We start from the raw sequence: 27,681 nt of genomic DNA, 5'->3' as shown, positions 1-27,681 counted from the left end.
TAACTTTCCGTAAGGGGGCACATCTTCATGGTTACCTTTTGGAAAGGTTGATTCACGTACTGAAATAGTAGGGAGCTTGTGCGTGTGCACGTGCATCCTTCTGCTGAGCCCGATGTGCTGTGATGGGTGGACATGGGCAATGGCCAGTCAGTTTTTCATCCTCTACTGATATCAAATGTTGTTTTGTTTTGTTTTGGTTTTGTTTGGATGTCTTCTGTATACCCAGGGTTCTTCTCTTCATGAGCATCCCCAGCCTGTGAAACAATTCAAGTGATGCCTATATAACTTTGTTCAGTTTGTTTGATGGGTGGACTTATCCCTGTCACAGTATTACATTTCTACTGCAACTTTTAACCTTATTTTGGAAAGTGGTTTAGTCGGTGGGGGGAGGAGGGGGGTGTCCTAGCTTCTTGAGACATGATGATATTTTTGGAAGTGAGAGAGAGGAGGGTGTAGTTACTTGGATTGCTTCCTTGAGGCTGACAGATTGACTTTCCGAAGACTGTACCAGTGCAGGCAGAACTGGCATTTTTGAAGAATACGCTTACTGTTCTTTTACACAATGTTAGGAAACCCTTCCAGCTCAGGAAGGTGCTGTGCCCCTCTGGCAGACCAAGAAGCTGCAGCAGCTTTTCATGCATTGCCCCTGAAAAGGAGCCACCGCACTCTGCCATTTTGGAAACCTATCTCAAGTGGTGCAGCAGCCTCTCAGTGTGTGGTTACCCATGCTCAACAAGCCACAGTCCTTCAAACAGAGGCAAGAATATGAAGAAATAAAATACTAAGCAAATTGAAGTTCAACATAATCACTGCATTAATCAAAACTGCCCTGCTATTTAGCACAAAACCAGTTGAAACAAAGACATGGACTCATCAATATGGATTTCATTCATTTGCAAATGATTCCATCAATACTTCGCTCTTTGATATGTTCATGTGATCCAGTTCATTTGTTATGTAGCTATTATTTCTCACCACAGAGTTTCATCCCTCCGTAGGAGGCAACTTGCTATGGCAAGACTCAGTTTATCAGCATGTTTGCAGGTCTGACAATGAAGTATACAGGTAGTTGTTTATAGGCCTCAAGTTTGGGCTTGCCTACAGAAAATTCTGGGGAGACACCCCAGAATCCTTCTAGGACAAACGAAAGAGAGTTTCTAAGTCCATTTTAATTTGTGGTTTTATGTTGTGGTTGGCTGAGGGTTCAGCAGATCTGCACCTCCGAGCACCTGGGAAGCCGTGGCACAGGCTGACAGAAGAGGTTTGGTGGTGCTCCCCTCCTGAGTCCTGCAGGCTGTGTGCTCTTCCATGACATTCCCTTCTCCCCGCTCCTTTCTAGGCAGTATCCCTGAGGTGTTCCTCAAGAGGAGTAGTGACACTAAAACCTTGGCTTTTGAGGAGAACTCATGCACAGTATCTGTGGGGTCAAGGAAGGAGAAAGTCATCTTGCTTTTGTGAGAAGAGAGAAACTCTTCTCACAAAGGGGTTGTTAAGTACTTTGTCTATTTAAGGAAAGCTTAAGGTCCCGCTATTTATTGTGGTTACCTACAACAAATCTCACGTGAGGGGAAAAAAAAAAGGTGTGTGTGGGGAAATCCCTTTGAAAGTTGTGTGAGCACCTGGCATGGGTAGGACTGGATGCTGTGTGAACTCTGAGTAGCTGTTTCTGGGCTAGTCATTTTTGATGAGAAGATTAAATATCCTTAGAGTATAAAACATAAGTTGATATATTTTTCAAATGTGATCCTGTGGTTCATATGCCAAGGTCCTATCACAGCTTTGGTTTACAAGGAGAAAGCTTTTGATTGCATTGCAAGGTGGGCAGCGGGTCTAAGAGCCTGTGTGAAGGAATCACTGCTTTGCTGTGTTTTGGAGAACTGCAGTACCTGGCTAAATCAAAAGCTTTTGCAGGTTACATAAACTATTTGGTACGGCCTGGCACAAAGTAATGCAGCACACTGACTGAAATATTGATGTACAACTTAGAATCTTGCTTTAAATGCTCGTAAAACTTTAATTACAACAAGCATGGTTTAGACACCTCATTAAAATGTTAGAACTCGATGTTCAATGTGTGAGTTCAAGCAGGAGATTATCCTGAAATATGTATGCAAACAGGATTTCCCCTGCCCTTCTCCACCTTCAGAAAAGTAGGAAGGAAGCATCAGAAAGTAAAGTCTGTCATTAGCAGTGCCAGTTACAGGAATCTGCATGGATTGTAGTCATTAGGTTCATATCCATAAAACAGCTTGCCCTAGGAAGTAAAAAGCAATTGCTCATCACCTTCTGCTTAATGGGGCCTATAAATCTCTCTGGCCCAATGAAAGCTGCAGAGCACAAGAGGAACTTTGATTCTGTAGTGCAGTTAAAAGGTTCAGCATGAAAGTGAAGAGGTCCCTGTCCCCCCTCCGAGGATTTGTCCTGGTATTTTATCCAACTGCAGATGGGTCAGGCATTCCACCTTCCAACAGAGAGCTCATCTCTGGCAGATGAGTGGTGTTACCAGGGAACTACAGAGTTACAGTCACCTTATGGGTCTTGTCTGTGGTCATTTCATAAGCTTCTTGGCTCAGCCAGGCATGCCATTTTTCTTTTACTGAAGTGTTGTTGATGGCATGGCACCATTTGAAGTAATGCATAATCCTTAATGTAGGCTCTGAAGGACTGTAGGTAGTGATTGACTTGGCAACGCTTTGGAGCACCCCATTTGCAGTGAGGTGGTCCATGTCTCTGACATGGAGAACTGGGGCACTGTTGCGTACATCTCTAAGAGACCCTTTTGTTCTTGGTTGCAGCAATTATGGTTCAGCGGTTCTGTAAAACCAGTAGTTCTCTTCATTTGATCCTTTATTTAAAAATAATGAAGATGTTAAAAAAAAAATAAATAAAAAATATCCCTGGCTCAGTGCAGGGATGACTGACTATTCCAAAGCAGTGAAGAGCCTCGGGCTTTTCAGGTGCAGGCTTCTCTCACTGCAGTAGTTGCCTTGGTGTAAATTATAAATGCAGTCATGTTGAACAGCAGCGTATTATTGGCCTGCCTTGCAGTAGCATGTGTGGGGGAGAGAGTGGGAGGGAGGGCAGAAATGATCAGTATCCTCCTAAGAGGGAAGTCTCTGTCTACATATGCGGAAAACCCCGTGATTGCCCCTTCGTAAGTCACCTTTTGGTAAGGTAGCTATGGGAACCTTCTTGCAAAAAGAGGTAGTTAAATATTTTTCATCATCCTACATTTTGGGTTGTTTTTCACATATTTAATTCTTCCCTTCCTTTCTTCTGTGTCCTGACAGTTTTCTTTTGCAAGTTTGGGGTCTCAGATGCTAGAGAGAATATCTGTTTTTTATTGTCGTGTTTTGAATCAGCGCACATTAAAATCTTTCTTCCTTTAAATAAAAATTTCCACTATTCAGAAATTTAAAACTTCTTTTGCCTGTGAAACCAGAGACGGTTTCCCTGAACTGTTAAAGCTGGTGCTGCTTGCTTCCTTTTCTCCATATCCTGCCCATCCTCCAGGTGTCTTTTTAACAGAAGAGACTGAAACCACCTCTGAGGCATTGCTAGCCTACCATACAATGCACTGGAGCTCGTGGAGACTTTCATATTGTAATTAACTTGCATCTTTAACATGAAAATTTTATATATGGATCTGAATGTAGCATCATTTACCATCTGTAAATAAAACAAGGACAGGGCTTTGCAATAATAATGAGACTTGTTAGTTGAAATAAATGTGAAAATCTGAAACAGAGGTGTCGGAGATCCTTTACTTTGCTAGTAGTGCCACTACTAGCAAAGTAAATCAGCTCAGCTGCACAAGTGCTTAGAACAGTAAGGACATAGGAAATAGAAAACTTTGGCTTCTCTTTTAAAATAAAGCCAAAATTAACTACAAGCACAGCTTGTGGTGCCTGTTTCTAGCCAGTATAATCTTTCTTGGTAGATCACCTGTAGTCTCCTCCCAATGACAGTCTGGCAGTGGAGGCTGCTGGCTCTGGGTTAGATGTGAAGAACTTGAAGTGACACGAGCCTACATTTTATTTGGTTTCTCTAACGTTACTAAGATCATACTTCTGAAGCTCTGGTGGCATCTCTGAGGCAGTCAGAGGTGACCAGCATTATACAGAGCATAAAAGGACTTGGATTTTTCCACATTACTTACCACATCAGCTGTAGTCTTCCAGGGAACTGTGGGGTCCCGAGCACTCCTGAAAATCTGATTACTATGGGCAAAGCAGATAGTGACTTGTGGGGACAAAACCTCAGCGGTAGTTAAAAGTAAATGTGCGTAAGACAGACCGGAGAGCGTGTTTGAGCAATAGCGATATATAGAAAATCATAAACGGGCCAGTGCAATGGTAATGATTAAAGTTATAAGAAAAAAAATATGGCCGTGTCTGGTCCTTGCTAAATACTTGACAAGTGATTCTAAGGCAGCTTGGAGAACAGAATATTCATCTCTTCCTGCCTCCTCCTTAGCCGGAGCCTGCGGAGCAGGGACAGATGAGAAATTAAGCAGAAGATTGCAGTCACTTTAAGGACAGCAAATCCTGTTCCCTAAAATGTATGTAGATGGTTACTGAAGCTTCTTTTTGTATTCTGTTTCATCTCTGATAGGGCCTTGCAGAGATCCTGCAATTTTTGTAACTGCTTGAAATGTTTCAATACTCCTTCTGAATTAAGGCAGCAAATTGTACAGACAAGTACGGAGCAATTATTTACTTTTTCTTTAGATTGTGGACAAAATGATTGCTTAGACGTTACCATATTTGCTAATTTTTAAACAGAGACATTATGCTTTCCTGTTTTGTATCGCCTGTCCCTTGTAGCGAATGCAACATGAACATGTTCCCATGTTTTTTTCCCCAGTTGTTTATAATAGTACAACGTTTTAAATAGCTGTTACTGAATAATTTAATGTGTCTCCAAATATGCTTTCAGATGAGTCTTATTGCTAATGTGTGAAAAGTAACAGATGCTTTAGGGTAGCAGCCCTCTTAATGTTCTTTAGGAGAAAGGTAAGTCCGTAGGAACAGGGCGCCTTTTGATCCATAATTTTTTATTCCACTTGCTCCTGAGTGCTTCCTTTAACATCCCTAGTCTACTTGGGCTATGTGTTTGGTTGCTTTGTTCCCGTGACAGGTTTTCTTTTACAATAGCTGACTTGGGTTTGTTCATGTTTCTTTAAAGAAAGATGATGAGCCAGAACTGAGTAATTTTATACTTTGAAGGATTAAGTAAAATTTGGGATATTAAATTTACTGGTTTGGGTGAATGTCGCAGTGAAGTTGTCGTATTATCGAGGACCGTCGCTGTTCATCCAGTTGTCTTGTCGCGGCCCGTTAAACAAAATGACAGCTACAGGAAACATATGGTTTCAGTTTTAGCGGCACAGTGTGTAAAGCAATTCATGATTTGTGTTCTTAACCTGTTTATTGAGCCCGATTTTGAGTAACCTCCGTCAGAAGGGTTTGTTTGTTCTAGGGCGGCTTGTGTCAGGCTTCCCTTGCCAATTTATTGGCAGGGCACTGCGTCTGTTTACAACACAGATGTCTGTCTCCTACAATACAGTCATACAGTTCCCATTCAAACTGAGCTTTTTTTAGAGCCGTTTGAATGTTTTTAATATTCAAGCCCACTGCAGTCTCATAACTTAACCTACCAGCTGAAGTGAAGGCTTTTAAATGAGACTCTTCACTGCTGTTCCTATGGTTACACTCGAACAGAAACCTGCTAAAGAGGAGCCAGAAGGGCACGGAAAATCTTCTAATAACAGTTGCTATCATTATTGCAACTTTACAATTTCCAATTTATACTTTCATTTCCTTTGCAATATTTTCTCTTTAAGTGGAAGCGTGTATTTCTGAGGATTAGTGGCTGCTACCATTAGAAAACAGTAGCTATGAAAAGATGTTGGAGACAGACCCCCTGGAAAGAGGGTTTTGTTCTGCTTGCAAGTGGGTTTGTTTTTTCCTCCTTTCTATCAGAGTTAACTTAAATTGCAGAGCACTCTTTATGCGCGATTCTAAGCGATATTTCCTAGGTTAGCTGTAGGTGACTTGCATGCAAACTACAAAGCAGCATCAACGTACACGTTCCTATCAGATGGCAGGAGTAATAAGCGGCAGGTTAACTGCTATTGTGGGGAAATAATACATATTTGAAGCAAACAACCAGCAGTTCCTTGAGCACTGGAACGAATGGAGCGTGGGTCTCCTGTGGATTTGCCTTGTGCATGATTGATTTTTACCATCTGAGAATAAGCATAAGCCTTTCCTCGCAGCTGGGGCATTTTGTGGTGTTTCCCTCGTGTCATGTCTCTGGGAGGGGGAGAAAGCCCACATGGCAGCAGTGGTGGGAGCTCTGGTCTCCTTCAGCTCTCATCCTCACCCTACAGCCTTCTGTGGCAGAGAGCTCTCCCCATTTACCCAGTTTCACCATGTATTTTTGCATATTGGGTCACCGCTGCAGTCCCTGGGTGCCCAACCCTGGAGAGGTGGGAGGAGAGTGTCAGGGCACCAGCCTGCCTTTCTCTGGAGGTTGGAGAGGGCTCGGCAAGGCCTGGGTGGCCACTGGAGGGGTGCAAAGGAGAAGGCACTTGGCAGTAAGTGGTGGGACTCGCCAGTGTCCCTCTTGACCCTCTCTGCGTTAGTGAGAAGCTGGGACAGCCCCTCTCCACCTCTCCAGGCTGGTGCCAAGCTCCTGCGACACCTCCCCGCTCTGGGTCTGCCTTGAGCTGCCTCTCCCAGAGAGCCCCTTCCTCCGCTGAGCTTCCCTCGGGTGTCGGATTGAGACATCACATCTGTTATCTCACTAATGCTGGTGAACACGGACGGTTTTCACGGGAGAGCAGGGTGAACGGCAGCTGCGGGAAGGCATGTTGGCTGCTTGGGAACTGACCTCCTGGGGCTTATTCTGGTTCCTGTTTAAAAGCATTGCCCTTGTGAAAACATCCTCAAGCCTTGTGGCGTGACAGCAGGTTGAAGTCAGCTTTCACACTGAAAAAAAGCCGAGGATAATGAGGCATCTATATAAATAACGCTTGAGGACACATTAAACCAGAAGAACGTTTACTCTAGCTGCTCTCTGGATACATGAGTTTGCCTTGCTGTTTAGATTATTGTAAAGGATGGACAGAAGATCATCGTAAAAGAGGAGCAAAGAAAATCAGACCATAATCACATAATGCAGGCTTTCTTGCTCTTTTATAATACTGTTTGTGACTCAAGTCACGTGCAATTTTTAAGAGTTGTCAAAACAAAGAAAAAAATCAGAGTAAAGAAATACAGAGTTGTAACAGAGATCTTTTAGGAGGGACCGAAGGGAAAGTGGCAGGACTACAAATTGTGAATTACGGGTCTGCTTCCTGCTCTGAATAATTTCAAACTGTTACATAGCGTGGTGCCTACCAGAGCAATCCTTGCTTGTATCTCAGTGGTAAAGTGTCAAGAATCCCTGGAGCCAGTGGGATTAGAAACAGCAATAAATTGTTGGGGCACAGGGAGGGAAAGCAGCAAACTGAAAAGATGCATAATTTTTCAATCACGCTGTGTGATGAATTATTTGCTTTTGGTGGTGGACTCTACCCTTTGAGTCAGTGGCTCAGCTCTGACCCATAGCTGTTCCCTGGCACCTGGGTTGGGGCTCCCTGGGGACTGGGGTGCTCTCACCCCCTGTCCTGCTGCTGCCAGGGAGCCAGCCTGGCTGTGTCCTGCCATGCACAGTCACCTCCTCAGCGCCACGCTGCTCTCTCCAGGATATCTAGAGGATAGGATTTGGCACAGTGACGGTGCTCTGGTGCCCTTGTGTCTGGAATAGCCATCCGAAGAAAAGGAATGATGTCTTGTGTCCATCACTTGGCTCAAAATCTCTGTTGTGGAGCAGGCTGAGGGTAAACAAATTATTATTATTTTTTTTTAAATAAATCACAAGATTGAAATACGGACAACACAGTTGCAAAGTTGAGGAAAAGCAATGAACAGAGATGAAATGAAAACTAGAACTATCATATCTTGGACTACCTTCTGCCAGCCAAAGAGCTGGTTGTCCCTCCCTGCTTTGGAGATCCTTCAGCCCCTCTGACACCCCTGATCTCCCCAAGAGCCAGCCAGCTGTGTGCTGGTCTGCTGCCTGGCTAAGCCTTACGTGCCAGAGGACCAATGGAAAATCACTAGTTTTTTCCATATGAACCTTATAAACGTATATGGGGTGGTGCAACCATGGTTAAGCACCTTGCATGCTGTGAAGTTTCACCTGAGACCAGCAATGACAGTAGTTAAGTCACTCAGGGTGATGGTTGTTTGAAGGTGACTTGTGCAACTTAGTCATAGGGAATAGTGTAGCTGAGTGATTAACAGAAACTCATTTGACCGCCCGTTCTCTGAGGGATGATGGAATGATGAACATGCTGCTTGTCCTGTCCTGGACCTGAGATTTCTGCTAAGCTTCATCTGTAATGTTTTAGCCGAGGTAAATTTCCAGCACTGGTGCAGTAAATAACTCTGACATGGTAAATTTGCTGAACCATTTAGTGAAGGTTGCTGACTGCTAAGAGACTGGCCTTTCTCCACAGCCTGCTACTTTCAGGGAAGTGAAATTGTTGTTCCACAAGCTAGTGGTTTATTGGTGTTCATCTTGAAATGCTTAAAATCTTTCAGTCTTTGATACGGTTATCTTTATGTAAACACAGTAAGTCTTGGAGATAAAATGGGGAACTTCAGAAAAGCTGCTAACTGCATGAATAAATTCTGAATTTAAAATTAGTAACACTTCTGTCTTGAAGATATATAGACATACGAAAGTTCACTTTGTACTTCCCCCTCCCCTTCTGTGTCTGTTTTTGTCTTTTAACAAAGTTTCTTTTTTTCTTCTCAGCATCATCAGTAAGACCGGCTTTTTCTTTTCCCTGTGTGTAAAAGCTGTCTATTGAATGGCCGAAGAGAGAAAGGTGTTTAGATTGTGACCTGAGGCTGGTTTCTGCATGGCCAGGTCCTTCTGCACAGAGTTCTCCAAATGGCTTTAAATGCTAAGTTCCTTTGGTCTTTGTCTGGACCCTGAGAACTACTGAGAAATATCAGTTCCTTCTGTTTTCCTACAGGACAAGATTTAAGTCTAAGACAAGCTAGTGAAGAGTTTAGTGAAATTCCTTCTTTTGGCAGGATTTTGATGGGAATTGCTTGGAGGGATGATGAAGTAGCAGCTAGTAGGTCCGGGAACCTTGTTGTGATATTGAGGGCCCTGCGGAGGGTGACATGCGTTCTTCCTCTGCAGGTACCCAGATAATTGGAAGATACTGTTTATTGCCAAAGATAGCTGCCAAAATCCTTCAGGCATATGCTTTATTTGTTCTTAATAAAGTGAAGAAAGACACTACCTTTTTTTAGTCAAGGTGCGACAGTTGTCCTAGAGCTTGGGTGCTATACTTCAGTGGAGAGAAGGGACACGTTTTTTAAAATTAGTAGGATGCAAGAAAATAGATTGACTAAGCTTCATGTTTAACTGGTTATGTTTGGTTAGTTTATGTGAAACAGAAGTTCTGTAGCGTCTAATAAACTACAAAAGGTTAATTGACGCGTTTCTTTTTACTCTTTCAAAGACACAATTTCCTTTCCCCTACCTCAGCCCTCCTTCTGGTGGTCTTGAACAGAACAAACTGAAGAGATGCATTTTTTTCTTCCTTTGTTCTTTCTGATGTTCAAGAACATATGGGACCCAAATCCTGTTAACAGGAAAAAAGATTTTTTTTTTTTTTTTTTTTTAAATGGACTTTATAATTAAGGTGGCATATTGCTCTGTTGGAATGTTGTAGGTGACATAGGAAGTAAGCCTAAAATAAGAAGTATCTTTCTTTAGTTGCCTTTAGTTGCTGGGATCTCCTTGATTGTCCAAGAGACATATCACTTGGGAGATACTACCCCGAGCCTTCTCCACAGCTGTCTGGGTACCAGTCGCTGCTCTCACATTGTTGTTTAAAAGCTGGTTAGGAGGATCCCCATGCACATGAAGCTGGGCAGGGAGCACACCAGACCCCAGGAGTGTTTGTGCATTGACTGAAAATCCAGGCTAGTGGGTTATGTTTGAGATCTTTCTTGCATGTCTTCTTCCAGCATACTAATGGTGCACTTCCTTTTTGCGTAGTAAGCTATTTTTGGTTGATAGTGCCTTTTCTGGGAGGTGGGAGAGGGAAATTTAGACCCCGACTCTCCCCACTCCAGCAAGCAAAAAAGCCCCCAATTGAACAAATTTTTCATGCCTGAAGGCAAGTGTTCTACATCTCACGCCATGTTAAGGCAGACCCTTGCTATTCCCTGAGAAAGAAGCTGTAGCTGCATTTTGTGAGGATACTATGCTTGTAAAACACCTGACGCTTGCTTGCTGGATCAGGCCATGCAGGGACTGGACACCAGGCAAAGTGGTGCCTGAACCATAGCTGACCTGGGCAGGAGCAGTGTCTCTGGCGGCTGATGGGAAGGAGCATCCTGCAGAGCTGGAGGCACCCAAGGAATTTTCAGGCCAAAGAGGAGGTACTTAATGAATTCATAAACCCCCAATCAGTGAGCAGCCAACGCTGCAAGTGTCAAAAGCTGGACTTTTCATATATATAAAAGGAAAATCCTGTGGTGCTGTATCCACTTTTGGATATGAGTTTAAAGTTTTTCAAAGACCAGAGAGCTCAGCAGTGTTACTTTTCCATTAAATCCATTTTGTAAGAGCCTGATTAATACCAGCCTTGCTGACAATAAGTTTGTGAAAGCGGTTCACGTGCAGGTGTTGCCTCTGTGCATGTGCTGCTTCTGGGAAGATGATGGATTCTGCAATTCATGTCAAGAGATCTGTGCATCATTCTGCAAACAGAGGTGATGCTTCAGATCAAATCAATAGATCACTCCTGAAGAGCAAACCTTCCAAACAAGATACCCTCTGCATTTTAAAAACAAGCATCATACCTAATGCTGGTATACAGGTACTTACTGACAGCATGCTAATAAGGGCATCTTATTTTAGAAACTTCTGGAGCTTTGTAGATGCTCTTTAGAGGAATCTCTGAGATTGGTGAGTCTCTCTTACATGGGGAGAGCAGGCCATGGCATCCCAAGGTGCTCCCCAAGGAGGGGAACAAGGAAGTGTGTGCTCAAGTGATGGCAGAAATCTCCCTTCAGACTGCACCAGCAAATAAAAGCCCTACCCGTAACCTCTTGCTATTCAGGCAGCTTCCACGGCTCTGCGTAACACAGGTTTTGCCAAACCAGAGGAAGATATAAGCACCTTGTCAAAAAATAACTTGGTTTTTTTTTAATCTTCAGATTGAATCTTTCTCAACTCTTGCTTCTTTCCCTGTTTCCCCATCTCTAAACCAAGAGCAGCAGTCATCTAAATGAGTCTTTATTTGTACTGCTTCTCTCAATCTTGATGCATCTTAATTTTAATTATGTTCTGTGGACTAAACAGTATATTGTCAGTCTTAATAGTTTTGCACCTAATGACCATCTGTCCTTAAATATATACCAGAATGACTTGACCAGAAAGCATGTTGAGTTTTCCTTTGGCAGCAGTCTGGAGGTGCCTGTGTGCTTGATACGCTTTATAGTGCTGCCCAATGCCATACTACAGGCATCTTAAGTTAGCTGGATAAATGCAGATTGATTCTGGTCTTTCAGCACAGGAGAAAATCAGACCAGGAGGAAAAATTAGTAGTGAGAGCAGGACCTGCCGCTGTCTTAAGGGCAGGGGGAGCTTAGGGAGGCTGGAGGCTTCTCTCTCCCTAGAGCTGGAGGAAAAAGAGATGGGGGGAAAAACATGCTCCAAGTAAACCATGCACCGAGTGTCTCTCTCGCTCTGAAAAAAACCCTGAGGGAATTCTGCTTGTAATTTTCTTCCCTCCCCAAATCCTTTCCCTTTAAAACTCTTACCTGGACTGGGGTGGGGTGGGGTGTCACATTACACAAAGCTTTTGTTTCACCAGTGGCTTATTTGAGCCCAAGGGATGGGGCCTGACCAAGTTGCATTTTGCACCTTCAGAGCCAGGTTGGCATCTCTGGCTTTTAGGATTTGCTCTGTCCTTCTGTCTCACGCTGGGCTAATTTAGCCTCATCTTGGTAAACAAGAAAAGGGTCCTTATTCAACAGATTTGAGCTGGAGTGACTGCAGCTGTCGTCTGGCCTGTGCGCAAACCAATTTTGTTCATTCCCTGGGCTGGCAGGAAGCCTGCCCCAGAATTGTGTCGGGACTAATCAGCATTAAAGCAATGTCAGGAGGGCTGCGGCAGGCTGCCCTGTAGCAAGGCAAGAGCAACAAGGCTGTTCAGGAGGGATTAGCGTAAGTCCTGCCCGGGATGCAGCTGTGCAAGGAAAGGCACTGAAACTGTACGGAGTGTTTCTCTTGGGCTTCCTTGTTGTGTAAAGTCCCTAGCCAACTGCTAAAAAAAAAGTGGCTTCACAGTGGGAAATCGGCATGGTTTGCTGTATGTGCCCATAAATATGAAAGCCAAGAGAAGGTGCAGTGTCCTTGGAGCTGTAATATTTAGGAGACACAGGGGGTGCCTTGGAGCGTGCTGGGCTCTCTTCTCCTGGAAAGGTAAGGCAGGGGGGAATGAGTTAAGTTCAGCATGCGGTCTCCAGCCAGAAGATGATGTTAGTGATGCTGCTGCTCGTCTTACCTTATACTGTAATGGATGAGTTAGTACTAAACAACATGAAGGCTGGAAGGTGGAAATATTTCTGAGAGAAGACCCGACGCTTGGCAAGGGATGATTCATAGCTCTAACGACTCACAGTCTCTGTTTTCTTGCCTGGTATTTACACTGCAGGTTCAAGAGTGCCTCCTGGTTTGCACTGAAAGCATTAAATCAGAGATCCCAACTTATGCTTTTCTACTCCAAAGATGCTGAAATGTTGACATCATACTTTGCTCTCCCCTCCCTACAGCTATTGAATTGTCTTTGCAGTTTTTAATCTCAAAAATTATTTTTGTCTCAATCCTGAGCAGCATGATTAGGCTTTGAAGTCAGGCCTGGCTTGAATGGGGCTTGGTCCTCCAGAGGTCCTTTCCAACCTGGTTATTCTGATCCCTCTGCTTTCACAGGTATGTGTTTTGGATGATCCTATGCCCAAAATTCTTCAGCTTCCTCTCTGCCTCTGTTAGGGGTCCATCTGTTTGTGTATCTATCTGCTCTGCATTAGTCATCCCCGCTCAGGCTGTAGCTATAACAGTTCATTGTATAACTGCATAAAATTGGTATGCTCCTGTTACCCACAGCGGGCACAGCCATGCTCTAAATGCCTTTTATGCCTCCTAAACCTCTAGGTACATCTGCCTCTGCCTAAATTTACACATCAAAACTGTTTTCTAGAGCAAAGCGGAGCCCAAATGAACTTTTGAACTGCATCCCTGCCACATGTTAAGCATGTTGTCATCATTTAGGAAGCTCATTTAGGGGAACTAAGCAGACCTTCTGGTCTAAGATGCCCCAATTAATCATAAGCTAAGCAACGTAAGAAATCCTGCTTCTTAGGGAAAAATCATTATCAATAAATCTGTCTGAGATGAGAGAACAGAGACACAGGAACAGAGCAGCTTTCTGAATGCTCTCATCGCTAGAAAAATCTATTAGGCCTTGGTGAAGAAAGGACCAAAGTCCCCAGCCTTGCCTTGTGCTTACTCATATGTGAGGTAGCTCCAGTGGGGATCTTGGTGGGACTCCGGCTGCTTTGGGCACGAGGATGTGACAAGATACAGCCCTGTGTTACCAAAACTCGCATAAAGCCTGAACGCCCTCACCGCCGAGGTCTCCTTGGGTGGTGTCTGATGGCGTGGAGCATTTGGTGGGTGTGAGGTTATTAATTGGGCAGAAGAGTACGGGCTACCAGCAGTGCTTTCTGAAACACCGCATTCTTAAAGGGAGGTGAAGTGGTTTGGGGGATACTCTTAAGTGGGGGCAAAAGGTTTAAAAAAAACTAACCAAACAAACCAACCCCTAAGTTTTTGTTTCCAAATATTTTGTTTCCAAAATTTTTGTTTAGTTTCTAGCTAGGCACTAACACAAATGGATGGGCTTTCAAAGGAGTCTCCAGTGCACATCCTTGAATAGTCACTGAAATGCTTCTCCAACTCTGGTATCTCTAGATTTGTTTATTTTTTGTGGTGTTTGGGTGTTTTATTTTTCCCGGTCCTGGGCGAGAGAAGCCTGGCTGGTGTGGGAGCTCTGCCCCCACTGCAGGCGGGGAGGGCTGTGGAGGATCTGGTCCCTCATCGCTCTCACCTCCTGCACTGCAGGGCAAATGGGACTGTGTCGTGCAGACCATGTGTCCTACTGGGTTTCTCCTTTTCCTTTTTCCTCCTCATCTTCTAGCAACATCTTACCTGCCGTGTTCATGCTAATGACATGTCTCATTCTTTCTCTGAAAAAAAGTGATCAAAAATAGCTGTTTAAAAGAGGAGGGGCCAGTAACAGGAACTAGATTTGCTGTAACCCAGCCCCCCTTTTATCTTCTATTCTAAAAGACTGGTATTTTTTCCTAAACAAATTACTGCTTTCTCAGAGACTCTGTATTATTTTCTGGATATTCAAAAGCGACTTTCCCAAATGCAGTGTTACGCTTGGATTCTGGGGGCCTATTTTTCATGCTTAGTCATATGTGGTGGGCTCTGCTGACGGCCAGTGGCTTCAGGCTGTTACCCTGAAATTGCCACCTCTTGCCATTTCCAATGCAAGAGGTTATTATTTTTAATTCAAGGCATTTGACAAGTTTGAGCCCCCTCCCTGTGGGAGCGCAGATGGCAGCTAAAGGGATGCTGGACTGATTTCACTCCTACCTTGGTGATGACAAACTGTGTTTCAGGAGAGAGCAGCAAGACTGTCCCTGCAAATCTGTTTGAACAGATCCTGTGTCCCTGACAAACATGGAAAGGATTTGATGCTCCCTGTGATGGCTGGTGCTGTGGTCTGAGGTCCTACCTGCTTACCCATGTTCTCCTGCTTGATCGTTATGTCTAGGCCTTCCTTCCTGTCCAGTTTCTCGATTTCTAATGCCGTTATGGAGCTTGCACGTGTAATGTTAAACCAATCTCTTCCTAATTTTGTGGGGTTTTGGTTTTCTCTCTTTTTTCCTCCCTCGTACAAAACTCCAAATGTCACATCTGTCTACTAAAAAGGGATTTTTGCGTTTGGTGACCTCTTTGAAATTGTGAGAAAATGGGAGAGGAAACAACAGGTAGCATTTTTAAGATGGGACAAGGTCTACCTTGTAGATCAGACAGAACCTTGATGTTCTAGATAGAGTTGAGGCTGTAAAGGAAGCGCTAGATGAAACAAGGCTGAAATCCTGTTGAGCCGGTCTGCATGATGTCCCAGTGGGAAACCCCCTTTTTCGTGGTGTAGGTTACACTGCAGCAACTCCAGAGCTGGTCCTGGGGGAGCTGAAGCAGCCTGCAGTGCATTGCAGCCTCTTCTGCCTCAGGGCATCCTGTGGGAAGCACGGAGCTGCTCTGGTTGTCAGGGAATTAATTAATCATCTTTGAGGAGAAGGGCTCTTCAGGAAAATTCGACCTGCTGCAGCTCCTTTCTCCATCTTAAGGAACATGTGTGGTTTCAAATTTTGTACGTGTATAGCTCGCATAGACCAGCAGTTTAAAGGAAGGGACAGCTTAGACTCGAAACGTCCAAAGGTGCAGCAACTTCCATATTCATGATCTGACTTGGAAATTTTGCTTTCTGAATAATGCTGGGGAAATAAGCTGTGGTCAAAAACTTCTCTTCTGCACATTCATGCTTCTTGCTGTAGTGCACGATTATTGAATTGCCCAGCTTTCCTGTACTCTTTGTGAGCTAGATGGGCTGGTGCTTAGAAGTTCCTTTTGTAGATGTGCAGCTCGTTTTTTCAGGTTTTGAGTCATTGTGGGGTTGTTTGGACTTTGAATGTATTCCCTTGTCCTGGGTAGTAGTGCCAGCATGGGCTGTCCTCGTTCTTCCTGCTCTCCTTCACCTACTATTTCCCACTCTCCTACAGTTTTTGTGCAGATGTGGTGAACTGGATGGAAAAATGAAAAAGATTAATCCAGCTGTGGGGTGGAAAGCATTTTTTTCACTTTACCTTCTCTTCTTTCTTCTTCATCCCTCCATCCCTCCCCCAGGTGTCCTTCAGCTGGCTCAGCTCACCCGGTGCAGTTCCCCACTGGAAACGCCTGAGCTGGTGAACTAAAAGCTTGTGTGCAGGGCTGGGAATGAGGAGAGGCGAGAGGAGGAGCTGGTGGCGTCTGAAGCATTGCTGCTGCTGCTGGGCGGCTTCACAGAGCCCCTGCCCTGTGGGCTGCCAGCCTATGGCTCACCAAAGGCCATGCAGCAGATGAGTAGCAATGACCAAGTTACAACCTGGGAATTGTGTGGGGTCAAGGTGACAGAAGCTTGATGTTAAGAAATAAATCATTGCAGCTTTTTTCTGTTGTAGCCACTGAGGTTAAAGCTGCAGAGGAACTTAGGTTATTCCCCCCACCACCGCCACCTTTTTCTGCTAATTGCAGGTATAGATTATTCTTAGAAGCCACTGCAGAAATTTTCTGTTCGGTGTCTGCAAAGCTTTGCGTAATTTTGTTATTGTAATACACTCCAACTGTAGCTTTCTTACTGAGCTATGCTCACATAGGTTTTGATCTTTTGAGAAAGCACAATTTCCAAACTAGGAAGTGAAAGAAAGGCTAGGGAAAGGGAAAAACTGACCTTCTGTCAGGACAGAACACGTATTGAAACAAGTGCTTTTGCTTCTACAGGTTGACACGAGGTTGTGATTAAACGCGTTTCAAAGCAAAATCTAAAAAGGCTTAGAAAACATAAGTTTAGCCAATGTTGATTGCCTGACTTCTTTGACATGCCCTGGCAGTTCAGGGAGACGCAGCAATGTTGTCGTTTGCCTCAGAAAGCGCAAACCTCCGTCAGAGAGTCCACCTGGATGACTATTGCAGACGTGCAGTCGTGTGTTATCATTCGGGTAGGGCGACCGCACTTTGATCTCAACCAGAGAGAAGCTGTACCTATATGGGCCTCAGGTTTTGCTGCCATTAAGTCAGCTGCTCAAGATCTACCCGTGGGCTGCATCGAAATCCATCGTCTCTTTAGACATGGAAGACGCGATGGAGAGGTGGGAAGGTGATGCGGGATAGTACTGTTGCAGGACTGTTATGGGCGCATCCTCCTCCCTCACCGCAAAGTGGACAGTGTTACTGACCTGAATGAAACAGGGCTCAGCGCTAACCTGCAGCCCGAGCCAGCTGTGTTGGAAGGCACCGGTATAAGAAAGGGAGCCGAAAAGGTGAGGGAGATACCTAGATAAACACACCAAAGAGTTCAGATCTCTTGGATAGGTGGCAAAAGGATGTTTCTTTGCGGAAGGATTAATTTGGGAAAGGGTTAACCAGAAGCACCACCAAAACTGGTACTGCACTAGTTTTATAGCTGATTTGAAATACCTTTTTTCCCCAGGCTGTTTATAAATTGATGCTCTGATGCCACAAAATACAGATTCAGGTTGAAGTTTCATATTTCTGTATTAAAATAAGTCACATTCAAGCTGTCATATTGGTATAAACAGAGAATAAACCTTGCTGAATTCAAAGCCTGGGGTGGACTTCTACTTTAAGAAGCAGCCTTTTTCAGAGGCAGGGGGAGTGTGTTTTTTGAAGCTTTGTTGTTTTGGCTTATAAATAAACGTTGCCAGAAGTTTGAATGTTTTGCAATTCTTTCATGACCCTTACATTTGCAGCTGTAGGATGTATGCAAGCGCTCAGATCCCTTTAATCTGGTGTACATACATACTCTTTTTGATTTCAAAGGGCAGTTCTGTTTCTCCACATGCACTGCCTGTTCTTGTGACGACTCGGAGACTAGCCCCATTGGACTGATTCTCTGTATACGTATGGAGCCCTTTTAATATTCATTATAGTCTGTGGTAATCTAATATTAGTGAATCATCTTACAGTCCTTTGCAAGAAGGTATTTTTTTTTCAGCCTGATGAAAAAACTGCAGGCTTTATTTAAGCAAAAATCCAGTAATACTTGTGCTCAGCTACCCTCTGCTTAGCTTATTGCTAAGTAAACTCGCAGCTATGTAACTGCTGAGATCTGCATCATGTATTGTCACAAATATTTATAGTTTGGGTCTTTCCTCTTGTACGTGCTTCCTATGTAAGTATCCAAAGCAATTTGCTTCTAATGTAAATATTTAATCCAACGCACACAGACCTGTTAACCTTTGCGGTGAGGAGGTACCCATCAGGGATGCTCTCGGTGGATTTGCGTGTTGCAGAATAAATCACCAGAAACCTGTCAAACCCTGAAGAGATATGCAAATGCCTGCATCTCTTTAATCTGGCATGTGTGTATCCTGTCTGATTTGAGATGGGAATTCTAATCCTGCGGGAGCAATGCAGGAACTCTTGATGCTACCGCAGTGCTGCGAGGAATTACGAGCCAGATGGTGTCGAGGTTTGAGGACCGTCTCTATTGTTGCTCGGGCCATTTTGTGGAGCTAGGAAGAGCCGCAGGTGCAAGGGGCAGCTTTTGAACCTGTAACAGAGTGTTCCTGCCAGTCTGCTCGCTTTGGGAGAGAGGGAGCAAGCGCGTGTATGTGGTTGTGAATACAACGTATGTTTGCTTTCTCGTACATAGAATGATGCTCTTTAGTTGGTGGGCTTATCTATTATAGGGAACATGAGTAGGGATTATTGAAACCCATCCTTACACACTGTAAATGACTCCCTCCTGTCTAGATTTGAAGGAATTATCACTTCTTCCTCCTGGAAAATGATTATGCTGTTGTTTTCTGTAGTTGTTCAGATTTAGCTGTCCCTTGTTGTCGCACCAAGACACCACAGTTTTCAGAGTTGTGTTGCTATACCCATACATTTTGTTGATTCTGTTTTCTTTTGCACTTCCCTGAATTTATTAGACCTCCCAGCTGTTAGTACACTCATGGAGACTGTAGGTACTAAAGCGTGTTTCAGCTATGGTGCGGTCCGTGCCTAATCCAGCCGTGATCTGCTCAGTACGAAATACTCGGTTTCTAATGTATGCTCAAACAGTTACTGAGGTCTCCAAAACAGCATGGTATGGCTTGCTTCATCAGGTGAAGCATTCTATTTACCTCCACAAAGTTCTCCGTCAGGCGAAAGGAAAGTGTAAAATATCATAACGTAACTCCTGTTGGTTTTGCATGAGATGCGTGCAATGGCCAGGAGGGCTCTCGTGGCTGTTTGGGGTGGCTCTAAATGGTTTGGAATTAGCCTCTCCATAGTCTGTGACAACTCATGCTTATTTAAAATCTAGAGCCACAATTACATGCCTTCTACCTACGTATTTTTAGAATGCCAATCAACCTTGGATCAAGGCACTAGAAGATTAGTGGATTAGTGGCAAAGAGGAAACATTTGCTTAAATGCCAGGTAATTTTAGGGTTATTTTGATCTCTGATCTCTGCTGCTTCCATCTCTACTAGCAGGGCACTAAAATAGCAGGCAAAATATGCATTTGGGGTGAAAGTGGGCCTCAATTTCTTACTCTCCTTTTCATGCATCTCTCTGTCTCGTCTTTCAGAGTCCCACTGTCTCTTTTCAACTCTGTTTCAGGCCTGGAAATGTGCCCTGTTCTCTTTTGTGGCTTTCCATGGTCTTTTTTACCTTTAGGGTCTAAAACCATCCCAGAAGCGTGTGCTGTTTTTTACATGGGTATCTACTGCTCCACAGAGGGATTTTTACTGGAGTGGCAGTGGGAAAGTGGAGTGAGGGAAAAGAGGGCAAGACACTTGTTTTCATTGTTGGGCTTTGGCAAAGTAGAGACACTTAAGATATAAAGCCCTCTGCACTGACCCCTTTTGCCTGTTTGTGGGACTTTGCCCACGTTCTTTAACAGCTCTTGTTGATGACAGTGGCAGGTGTATCACGGGGTTTAAAGCTGGGTTGTTGGGAGAGCAGGCAACCCCAAAATAAACCAGAGATGAAATTTGATAGAAGCCCTGAAGTGGTATTTTTTTGGGGTGCATGAAGTTTAGGACCACACCTGCAGAATCACCTACGTTTCCAGACATCTGTGGGGATGAGTGGGACAAGGGAAGAAAGGGTCTGAGGTGCAGGGGCATTTGCAAGGTGAACCTAGAGGCAATTATTTTTCTGGTCTTCTCAGTGGAGATACACCTTTACAGAGGTGCTTTGGCACCTGATGCTCCCCAAGGCATTAAGGGAAGCCAAAGGATTTTGTTTCTGGGCTCGCCTTTGTAGGGATCTGAACTAAATCTAGACGCACGGTAGAAATGCTGCTGTGCTTTGAGTTTTCCATCTGGAGTTTAGTTTGGATCCAGAAATTAGTATTGGTCCATGCCCTTGGATTTGAATCCTGACACTTTACTGCGGCATGGTGATTGAGTCCGGGTTTCAGCTTTCTGTATTTTCAGTGGACTTGGAAATTGGCCACAAAACGGTAAGCAATGGTAAAGCATAAATCTGGTTGGTTATCCTTTGTCTGAAATATATAGAGCTCTGCTGCAATGAAAAAAGCTAAAGCTGTATCTAACTAGTCATGGTTTACTTAAGGTTTACTTAAGCATAGAGAGTATTTTTCATGCGGCTTAGATGTGCAGTTACTATGCGCTGATAGCTTCTTAATGATCCCTTATGTAAACTCACTGGCAGCAGCCCGATCTTCAAACAGTTTCTAAATGCAGGTGGTGTTGACCAAGGCATGTAGGTTCTTGCAAAGATGTTTGTAGCAGAAGAGATATTTTAACCAAACAGTTACAAGAATTGATCTTTCTTTCAATATGTTGATATTTTTGCCTCTTAACGATGTTCAAATACTTTTTAGCTGCCTTTTTTTTTTTGAGAGCTAGTAAGAACTGCATCATCCAGCATGTTGTATAAACATCTTGTTCCTTTGGTGGCAGTTTTGCCCACAGTGGAAGCATTTGCAGGGATATGCTGATCTCCAATTGTTGTAGTACAGCTGGGTTTGAGCAACTGAGAGCATTCTCCAAACTGAAATGGTTTCTTGGGTAGTTCTTAAGTATTAGCTCTAAGGACTGATGTGGCTGTGTGGGCGGTGGATCCTCATCTGCCTGCATCTTCATTCCTTCTCCATCCGGGAGCTCTGGTAACTTCAAGTCTTGCCTGCGGCTGCTTGTGACTCTTCAGAGTGTGGAAAGTTTCTGTCTTGTCTTTTTCTAAAAGGATTCAGTTGTTGAAAACTGGCGGAAGACTGGTTCTTGGAGACTGTCATAAGGACAATTATTTGTTGGCAACAGCTTAAACAGCAGTTTCTCAAAATCCTCTAAACAAATCCATTTGTGCTACACAAGGGAGTGTTTCTACATGTTGATGAAAGAGCATGAACTACAAGAAGCAAAGTTCTTTTTGTCTGGCCTCCCTTCCCTTCAAAACCACACAGAACTAAGTTTTCATAAAGCTTAGCAGCTGCAGCCTTTGACAGGTGAGCGTTGCCTCGCTGTAACCCTTTGCTTGTAAAGGGCGTACAAAAAAAGTAACTCCGTATACCGAGGAGCTAATTCTGGGTTCACCCTCTCTAAATCCGCCTCTTGGATAAAACCAGTTGTCTGAAGCTTGCAGACATGGACCGGCTCTTCAAGGAGTGTGAAGAGGCTGACCCTGCCCAGGGACAGCCCCTTCTTTTGTAAGAAGCCAGCTTGAGTGCCACTGTTGGGTTGTGGATTGTGCTGTTTGAAAAAAGGGAAAAAAAACCCCATTCTTCAGAAACTAGGAAATAGCTTCCTTCTGGAGGCTACGGATGGATGCAGAAGATGGGGTTTCATAGGCTGGGTTCTGCGTGGCCAATTAAAAAAACAACCATGAGTCCTTTGGATCCTCTTTGTGGTTCAGCACATTAAGGGACAGCTTTTGGGGACATCAGAAAGCAAGGGCTTCCTTTAAACCAGAAATGCCTATTGCCCACTGTAAACGGTGCTAAGTCCAGGGAACTGAGGCCCCAAGCTTGGGCAAGATGAGTAAAAAGAAAGTTGCCAAAAAGCAAACCCGAAATTGGGCCTAGCTGACTACCCAAGCTGGGGACAGGCATCTTCGTGCTCTGTTTATGTCAAAGTTGATTAGTGCTGAAAATGGTCCAGGCCAAATTAAGCTTCTTTCTTTTCCTGTACTGCTTTGCAAGCCGAGCTTAATTAGGGTGGCAGAAGGTGTTATCAGTGAATTTATTCACACTCTGCTGTTGTGTAAATGCAGCTTTGGTGAAACTGCGTCTAACTTCAAGTAACAAAACACCTGAAACTTGCCATCCTGATGAGCCAAGGGGGACTACTATTGGTGTGTGATATTATGTGCATTGTGGAGTGATTTAAAAGAATTCTATCTTAATGCAGCCCCTTTTAAAAGATAACTGAATGCACTGTAATTATAAAAACGAAGAATAAAAATACAGCTGCTTCTTCATGTACTAACAAAGCCCCAAAGCAAAATTTACTGAAAATTACCCCTTTCTTTCCTGCTTTCTTGCACACGAACTTAAACACTAACAGTACAGGGATTTTTAGGATGACGAGTTATGGTGGTTTGTGGGTTTTGGTGTGGGTTCCCCCCCTCCCCTTTTCTCATCTCCAGAAATACCAACTATAATAAAGCAGATCTTGAGACAAGACTCTTGTACTACCTCTGTGCCACTGGAGCAGGGGACAAAACCTGCTTTAAGATTCGTTTCAATTGAAAATGATGGTTGTCAGTGCGTGTTTCCAAAACCCATCTGAGAATGCAACGTCATGTTATAACACAGAAATCGGGTACATTTGAACTTGGTCTTGCCCTTGTGAATTAATAGAAAGCACAAGCGTGAAAGGTGTCTCATGTAAAAGGTGTGACTGGATGCCTCATTCTGTGTTGAGTCCACGGAAGGAGGTGAACATGTGAAACAAGGAGTGGGAAGTGGGCATTGCACTGGGCAGGAAGGTGTCGAAACTTCATGGAGGACATGATGGCATCTAAAATGCTTTTCCTTCCTTGGTGGTTCAGTCCAAGCCTGTGGGCAGGTGCCTCTTACTCCAAAGCCAGGGACCCCCTCACCAGATGGGCTTTGGCATCGTGCTGTTTTTAAGGACCTGAGCTGATGTCTTGAACGTTTTTTCGCTCTGCCATTGCTGATGTTCTTCTGAGAACATCAGAAGAGCCGAGAGATGGATTTCAGACCCTTCAGTTTCTTAGGGTTATGTATATTGCTCATTTGCTATGTAACTAACCAAAAGGTTAGCAGGCAACTTAGGAATAATGATGGATGAAACTTAAATTTAAACGAACTTTTAATTATTGCTCGAATTGTTTTCCCTATTAGTACTCATTAATTTCATATCAAGTATTCAAAATGGAGTGCAGATTTGAATATAAAAATGCAATAAAAAAGAAAATATGCCACTTGCTGTATATAAACAGAGTGGACCAAGGATCTCTGGGGCTCGCTTTCTGCAGTGGATTGGGAGCCCATGCTTGGAAAGGCAGCGTGGCAACTCCAACAGCCTGAGTGAATTCCACACACCATGATTTCTAGAGCAAATAAAGGCCTAAGGTGTAAACAATTCCCTATAACTATGGGTCCAGTTTTATACCCACTCCTCTGTTTCCTCCACATCTCTTTCAGCCTTTGGGGACAGACCCCAAGGTAATAGTCTAGGAGCACCATGTCCCTGATGTCGCTGGTACCTGTTTATTAAACTTACCCCACTGCAAAAAATCACCCAAACTGACATAACTTAAGCCCTGACTTTTTGGATTTGACAAGATTATGATGCAATTTTATGTAAAAGGCATGGTGTAGTTCATACTTGTTTGCTAGGGTAGTGGGATGTCTGTGGTCCGTTGGCAGCTGGGACTGGGGCTATTTTAAGAAGCTGACAGTGTTGGTGCTGTATAATGTTACGCTGTAGGCAGAGAATAAGTATTTTAATCAAGGTCATCCGATGGCACACTGCTTGTTATTTTTTGTAGTCTTTTTCTCTTTATTTAGACTTGCACAGCAACTCTTAGGCGAAAAAATTTCCTTTTTAAGAGGACTTCTGAAATACTGAGCCTTCTCTAAGTGTAATTAGTGGCAATAGTTGCATTCCATTACACTGTGTTTGTATAAAGAATCAGGCTGTTCAACAGTGTTCATAGCTCTGTATTTATATCGCTGTTGTCAATGATCTTCTGTCATTTTTACTTCCTGAGCAGGAATTTACCGAACTTCTGCAATTGTTTGGCTGTATGATTGATGATGATAAATGGTCAAAGTACTGAAGAGGGTAGCAAAACAAGAACCTGTCCTGGCACATCTGGCTGGGCATCCCTTCACGAGTTGTTACGCCTCATCCCGTTGCAGAGATGGTGGCTAATTCCATGGAAGCTCGGTGCCAACTTCCCTTTGAGTGATAACCTTGTAAAAGACTATTGGGGAGAGTTGTGAGGGCAGCCTGGCAGAGTGGCTTGTAAAGGCACTGTGGGTATGGGCCGTTAACAAGGGGAGTCTCTAGGTTTGGCAATGGTTTGTTTTGTTTCCTCTAATTTAAATATTTACGCAACTTTTTAGTTCAAACAGCTCAAAAGTAGAATGAAATAGCATAACATACCTGGAGTTGGAATATCATCATCCTGCAGATTCGAATGTGGATTACCTTCAGGTGCCTCCTAAAGAAAAGAGAAAATTATCCTAAAATACAAATTCACGTCACAGGAGTTGAAAGAGCTCCTGTGCCCTCTGCTGAGAGCTGCCTTCCCAGAAAATGCAGCCTTGGCAGAATTATCTGGGTCCTCTGAAGTGATGCCTGGATTAACAGCTCAAGTAGGAGGTCGTGGTGGAAATACTCGGAATTTACACCTAGAAACTGAATGACCAGTGAGGTCAATGGTATTGCAGCTTTAATATGCACTCTGGGTTTATAAAAATAGATTTAACTTGAGGAGGATTGCGTAATACATACGAATGTAACATATGAATGGGACTTTTCTGACAAAGGAACGCCATGGTGTCTGTGAAAACATCTTTGTTTTTCTGCAGATGAGCAAACCAGTTGGAAGAAACATCAGTTAGACAAGCTAGCAGGAAGCTCTTCCATTACAAATACCTATTGGGGTAACTGTTACTGGAAGAGATTAAAATTGTTTATCCAAGCTTATTTATTCAAATCTTTGTCTAAAAACACCCTATTATGAAACAGAAGTGGTGAACAGAACTGTTGAGTAACTTTAGAAAGTCCTGAAAATGGCATGCAGTACGGCATTGAAGATGTAATAGCACGGCTAACAGTACTACACTAAAGAAAACCTCTCTGGTTTAGTTCAACGCCAGTTAAAGAACTGGTGTTTTTTCCTCCTGAGTTTCACAGGCTCTGCGAACAACTCAGTATAAGAACAAAGCTGTCTTTCATAACAGGGAAGCTGTACAGCAGCGTGCTGATTGAGGTACTGAGAATTTAATCTGTTACTAATTTTGACAAGTATTTCTACAATGTCTGTCAACGCGTTCAGCACCTTTATAGTAATACAGTCGCGGAGGGTTTTATTTATCACATGGATTTACCCTTTGGCAGTATTGAGGGGAAGAGTGGTTGCAAGGGGGAGTGTTTAATGTCTGCTTTGCATTTTTCCCTTCCCCCGTGCATTTGTATGTCTTTTAATTTTGTTCATACTTGCTTTTTTTTTTATCTCTGTTTGTTATGTTGTGTAGTCTTGTACAAATGGCTAGAAGCAGAACTCCATGGGAAGAGCTCAGATACTGCAGACAAAACCTCAGGTAAAGAGGTGTTAAGGACAAAACCAATCACCAAGGTCCTCTCTCTCTCTCTTTATTTTCTCTCTTCCAACTCCCCTTGAATCAAATCAAGGGTCAGAATTTAAAAACAAAACCAAAAATCCTCAACATTTTCATTCTTTTACCTAATTTAAATCAATATCTGATAAATTTTCATCTTCTTCTTGAAGCTCTCTTGGCAGATGTGCTTCCTCTCTCCAATGAAATGCAACTACTGGTGCCAGGTATATTGCTGGATATACAAATTGCTAGATCTTAGTGTGCTTGGTAAAGACTGAACAATATCTTATGTGAGGCCGTATTAGAGGATACTTACCAAGAAATCCGACTGGGCTTAGTTATGTAGATTTGTGGACAAAGGGTCCAGCTCCACTAATTTTTCCTACAGAGACCCAAAGGTTCCTGACACCTCAAGAAAGCATGTTTTGCAGTCTAGATTTAAATAGCAGCATTACTGTGGTCCACACAGATACACACTCCCCCACCCCCCCAAAAAAAAGTCAAATCGTGTAGATGTACTGATAGGGTAGACAACCCACTCTGGCTTTCTGCTTAAATATGATCCATCAATTCCTTTACATGTTGACATGCAAGAGGTAGGTTAGACCCTGCTCACCCCTGCTGCCCCCCAGAGAAGCCACCACCATCTCACAGGCAACTCAGATATTAAAATTTTGGAATGAAAACTGTTTTGTCTGCCTTGTCCCAGTCCTCCCTTTCATATAATTACCCTCCTCTGCTGTAAGATTATGAGAATATGTGATCAGAAATAACGCCTTTGAGTTAAGGTCCTGGGGCACTGACTAGCCTACCACTGCTGCTTTGGTGTCGTGCTGAGGCACAGAAGAAAAGCAGCAGAGCACAATTTCTGCACGACTTAAACTAACCGTCTCCTGAACCTGACAATTAACAGCTTAGTTGCTCCCCAGCCAAGCACTATTATTCCCGTCCCCATGTTGTTTTCTCCCCCGCACGTTGTACATTACTTGCTTCTCGTGCAGGGTCATCCAGTTATCCAATGCTTAACAAAGTTCTGTCTGCAGGGAAACAACATAGCTGGATGTGCTGAACGCTTTTAATTAGAAACAGCTATCAAAGAGGTTGTCACCATGAGGTGCAGTACTGTGCAGAGTCGTGCTCCCAGTACGTTCCTCTAAAGGAATAAAAGATATTTTTATTTCTGTGGTCACAAGCATTCCTGTCTACGTTCCAAAGCTTGGAAGAAGTGACAGATAGCTTGCATTCCCTGCACCAGAGGGTGTGGGTAGAGGATGCCTCTGCCTATTTGGCACATGTTTTTGTGTGCCTCTGTAGCTGTGATAATTAATTAAAACAGATCTGCTTAAGATCGCTAAATTTTTAAATATGATCACTCACACGAAAGCCGTCATGACTGACAACCTCACAACTGCAGCTGCATTTCCCTAGTAATTTTATCCTTCATCCAAAACACAGAAGATGCTTATTTTCTAATTTTGAGAAATCTTTTCATTTTGAAGTGAAATTAGCATTGTTTTTCTTGATCTAGCACCCATCACTTCATCATTTGGTTTTAATTTGAAACTAAAGATCTCTTCAAGAATAAGTACCTTTAAGGGATTGCACAAGTTATTTAAAAGTATCGTTCAATTGGATACTACATCCTATGTAAACAGAACATGACTCTGACACATTTTACACAATTTTGAAAAATACTTGAATGATTTTTTTTAAAATATCCTGAAAGCAAAAAGGAATTCATTCAAAACCAAATTTTTAATTTGCCTCTGATAGGCAGTTTACCCCATGAGATGTGCTGTTTGCATGAATGGGTACCACGCATCAAATACGATCTTTCTGACTGTATTCATAGTACTGTTATCTGGCTATTAATATTTTAGAATATGGATTCAATTCACATTTGATACTTG

At 43.4% G+C, this 27,681-nt stretch overlaps 1 protein-coding gene across 8 annotated transcripts in view; it reads left to right on the top strand.

Annotated features, from left to right (window-relative positions):
- Positions 1–27,681, top strand: part of DENND5B (DENN domain containing 5B) — a 120,702-nt gene that overhangs the window by 23,843 nt on the left and 69,178 nt on the right. For 6 of the 8 annotated variants that reach the window (XM_054189158.1, XM_054189156.1, XM_054189162.1 and 3 more), the window contains exon 2: positions 25,688–25,753. The exons of the other annotated variants lie outside the window; for them this stretch is intronic. In XM_054189158.1, coding sequence (XP_054045133.1) covers positions 25,688–25,753 — 66 coding nt within the window. The remainder of the gene's footprint in view (positions 1–25,687; positions 25,754–27,681) is intronic. 8 annotated transcript variants of the gene reach the window in all.

This window comes from Rissa tridactyla, chromosome 1, assembly GCF_028500815.1.
Source record: "Rissa tridactyla isolate bRisTri1 chromosome 1, bRisTri1.patW.cur.20221130, whole genome shotgun sequence".
NCBI lineage: Eukaryota > Metazoa > Chordata > Aves > Charadriiformes > Laridae > Rissa > Rissa tridactyla.
The sequence above is the reverse complement of the archived record's forward strand: the minus strand, read 5'-3'. Positions and strand labels throughout refer to the sequence as shown.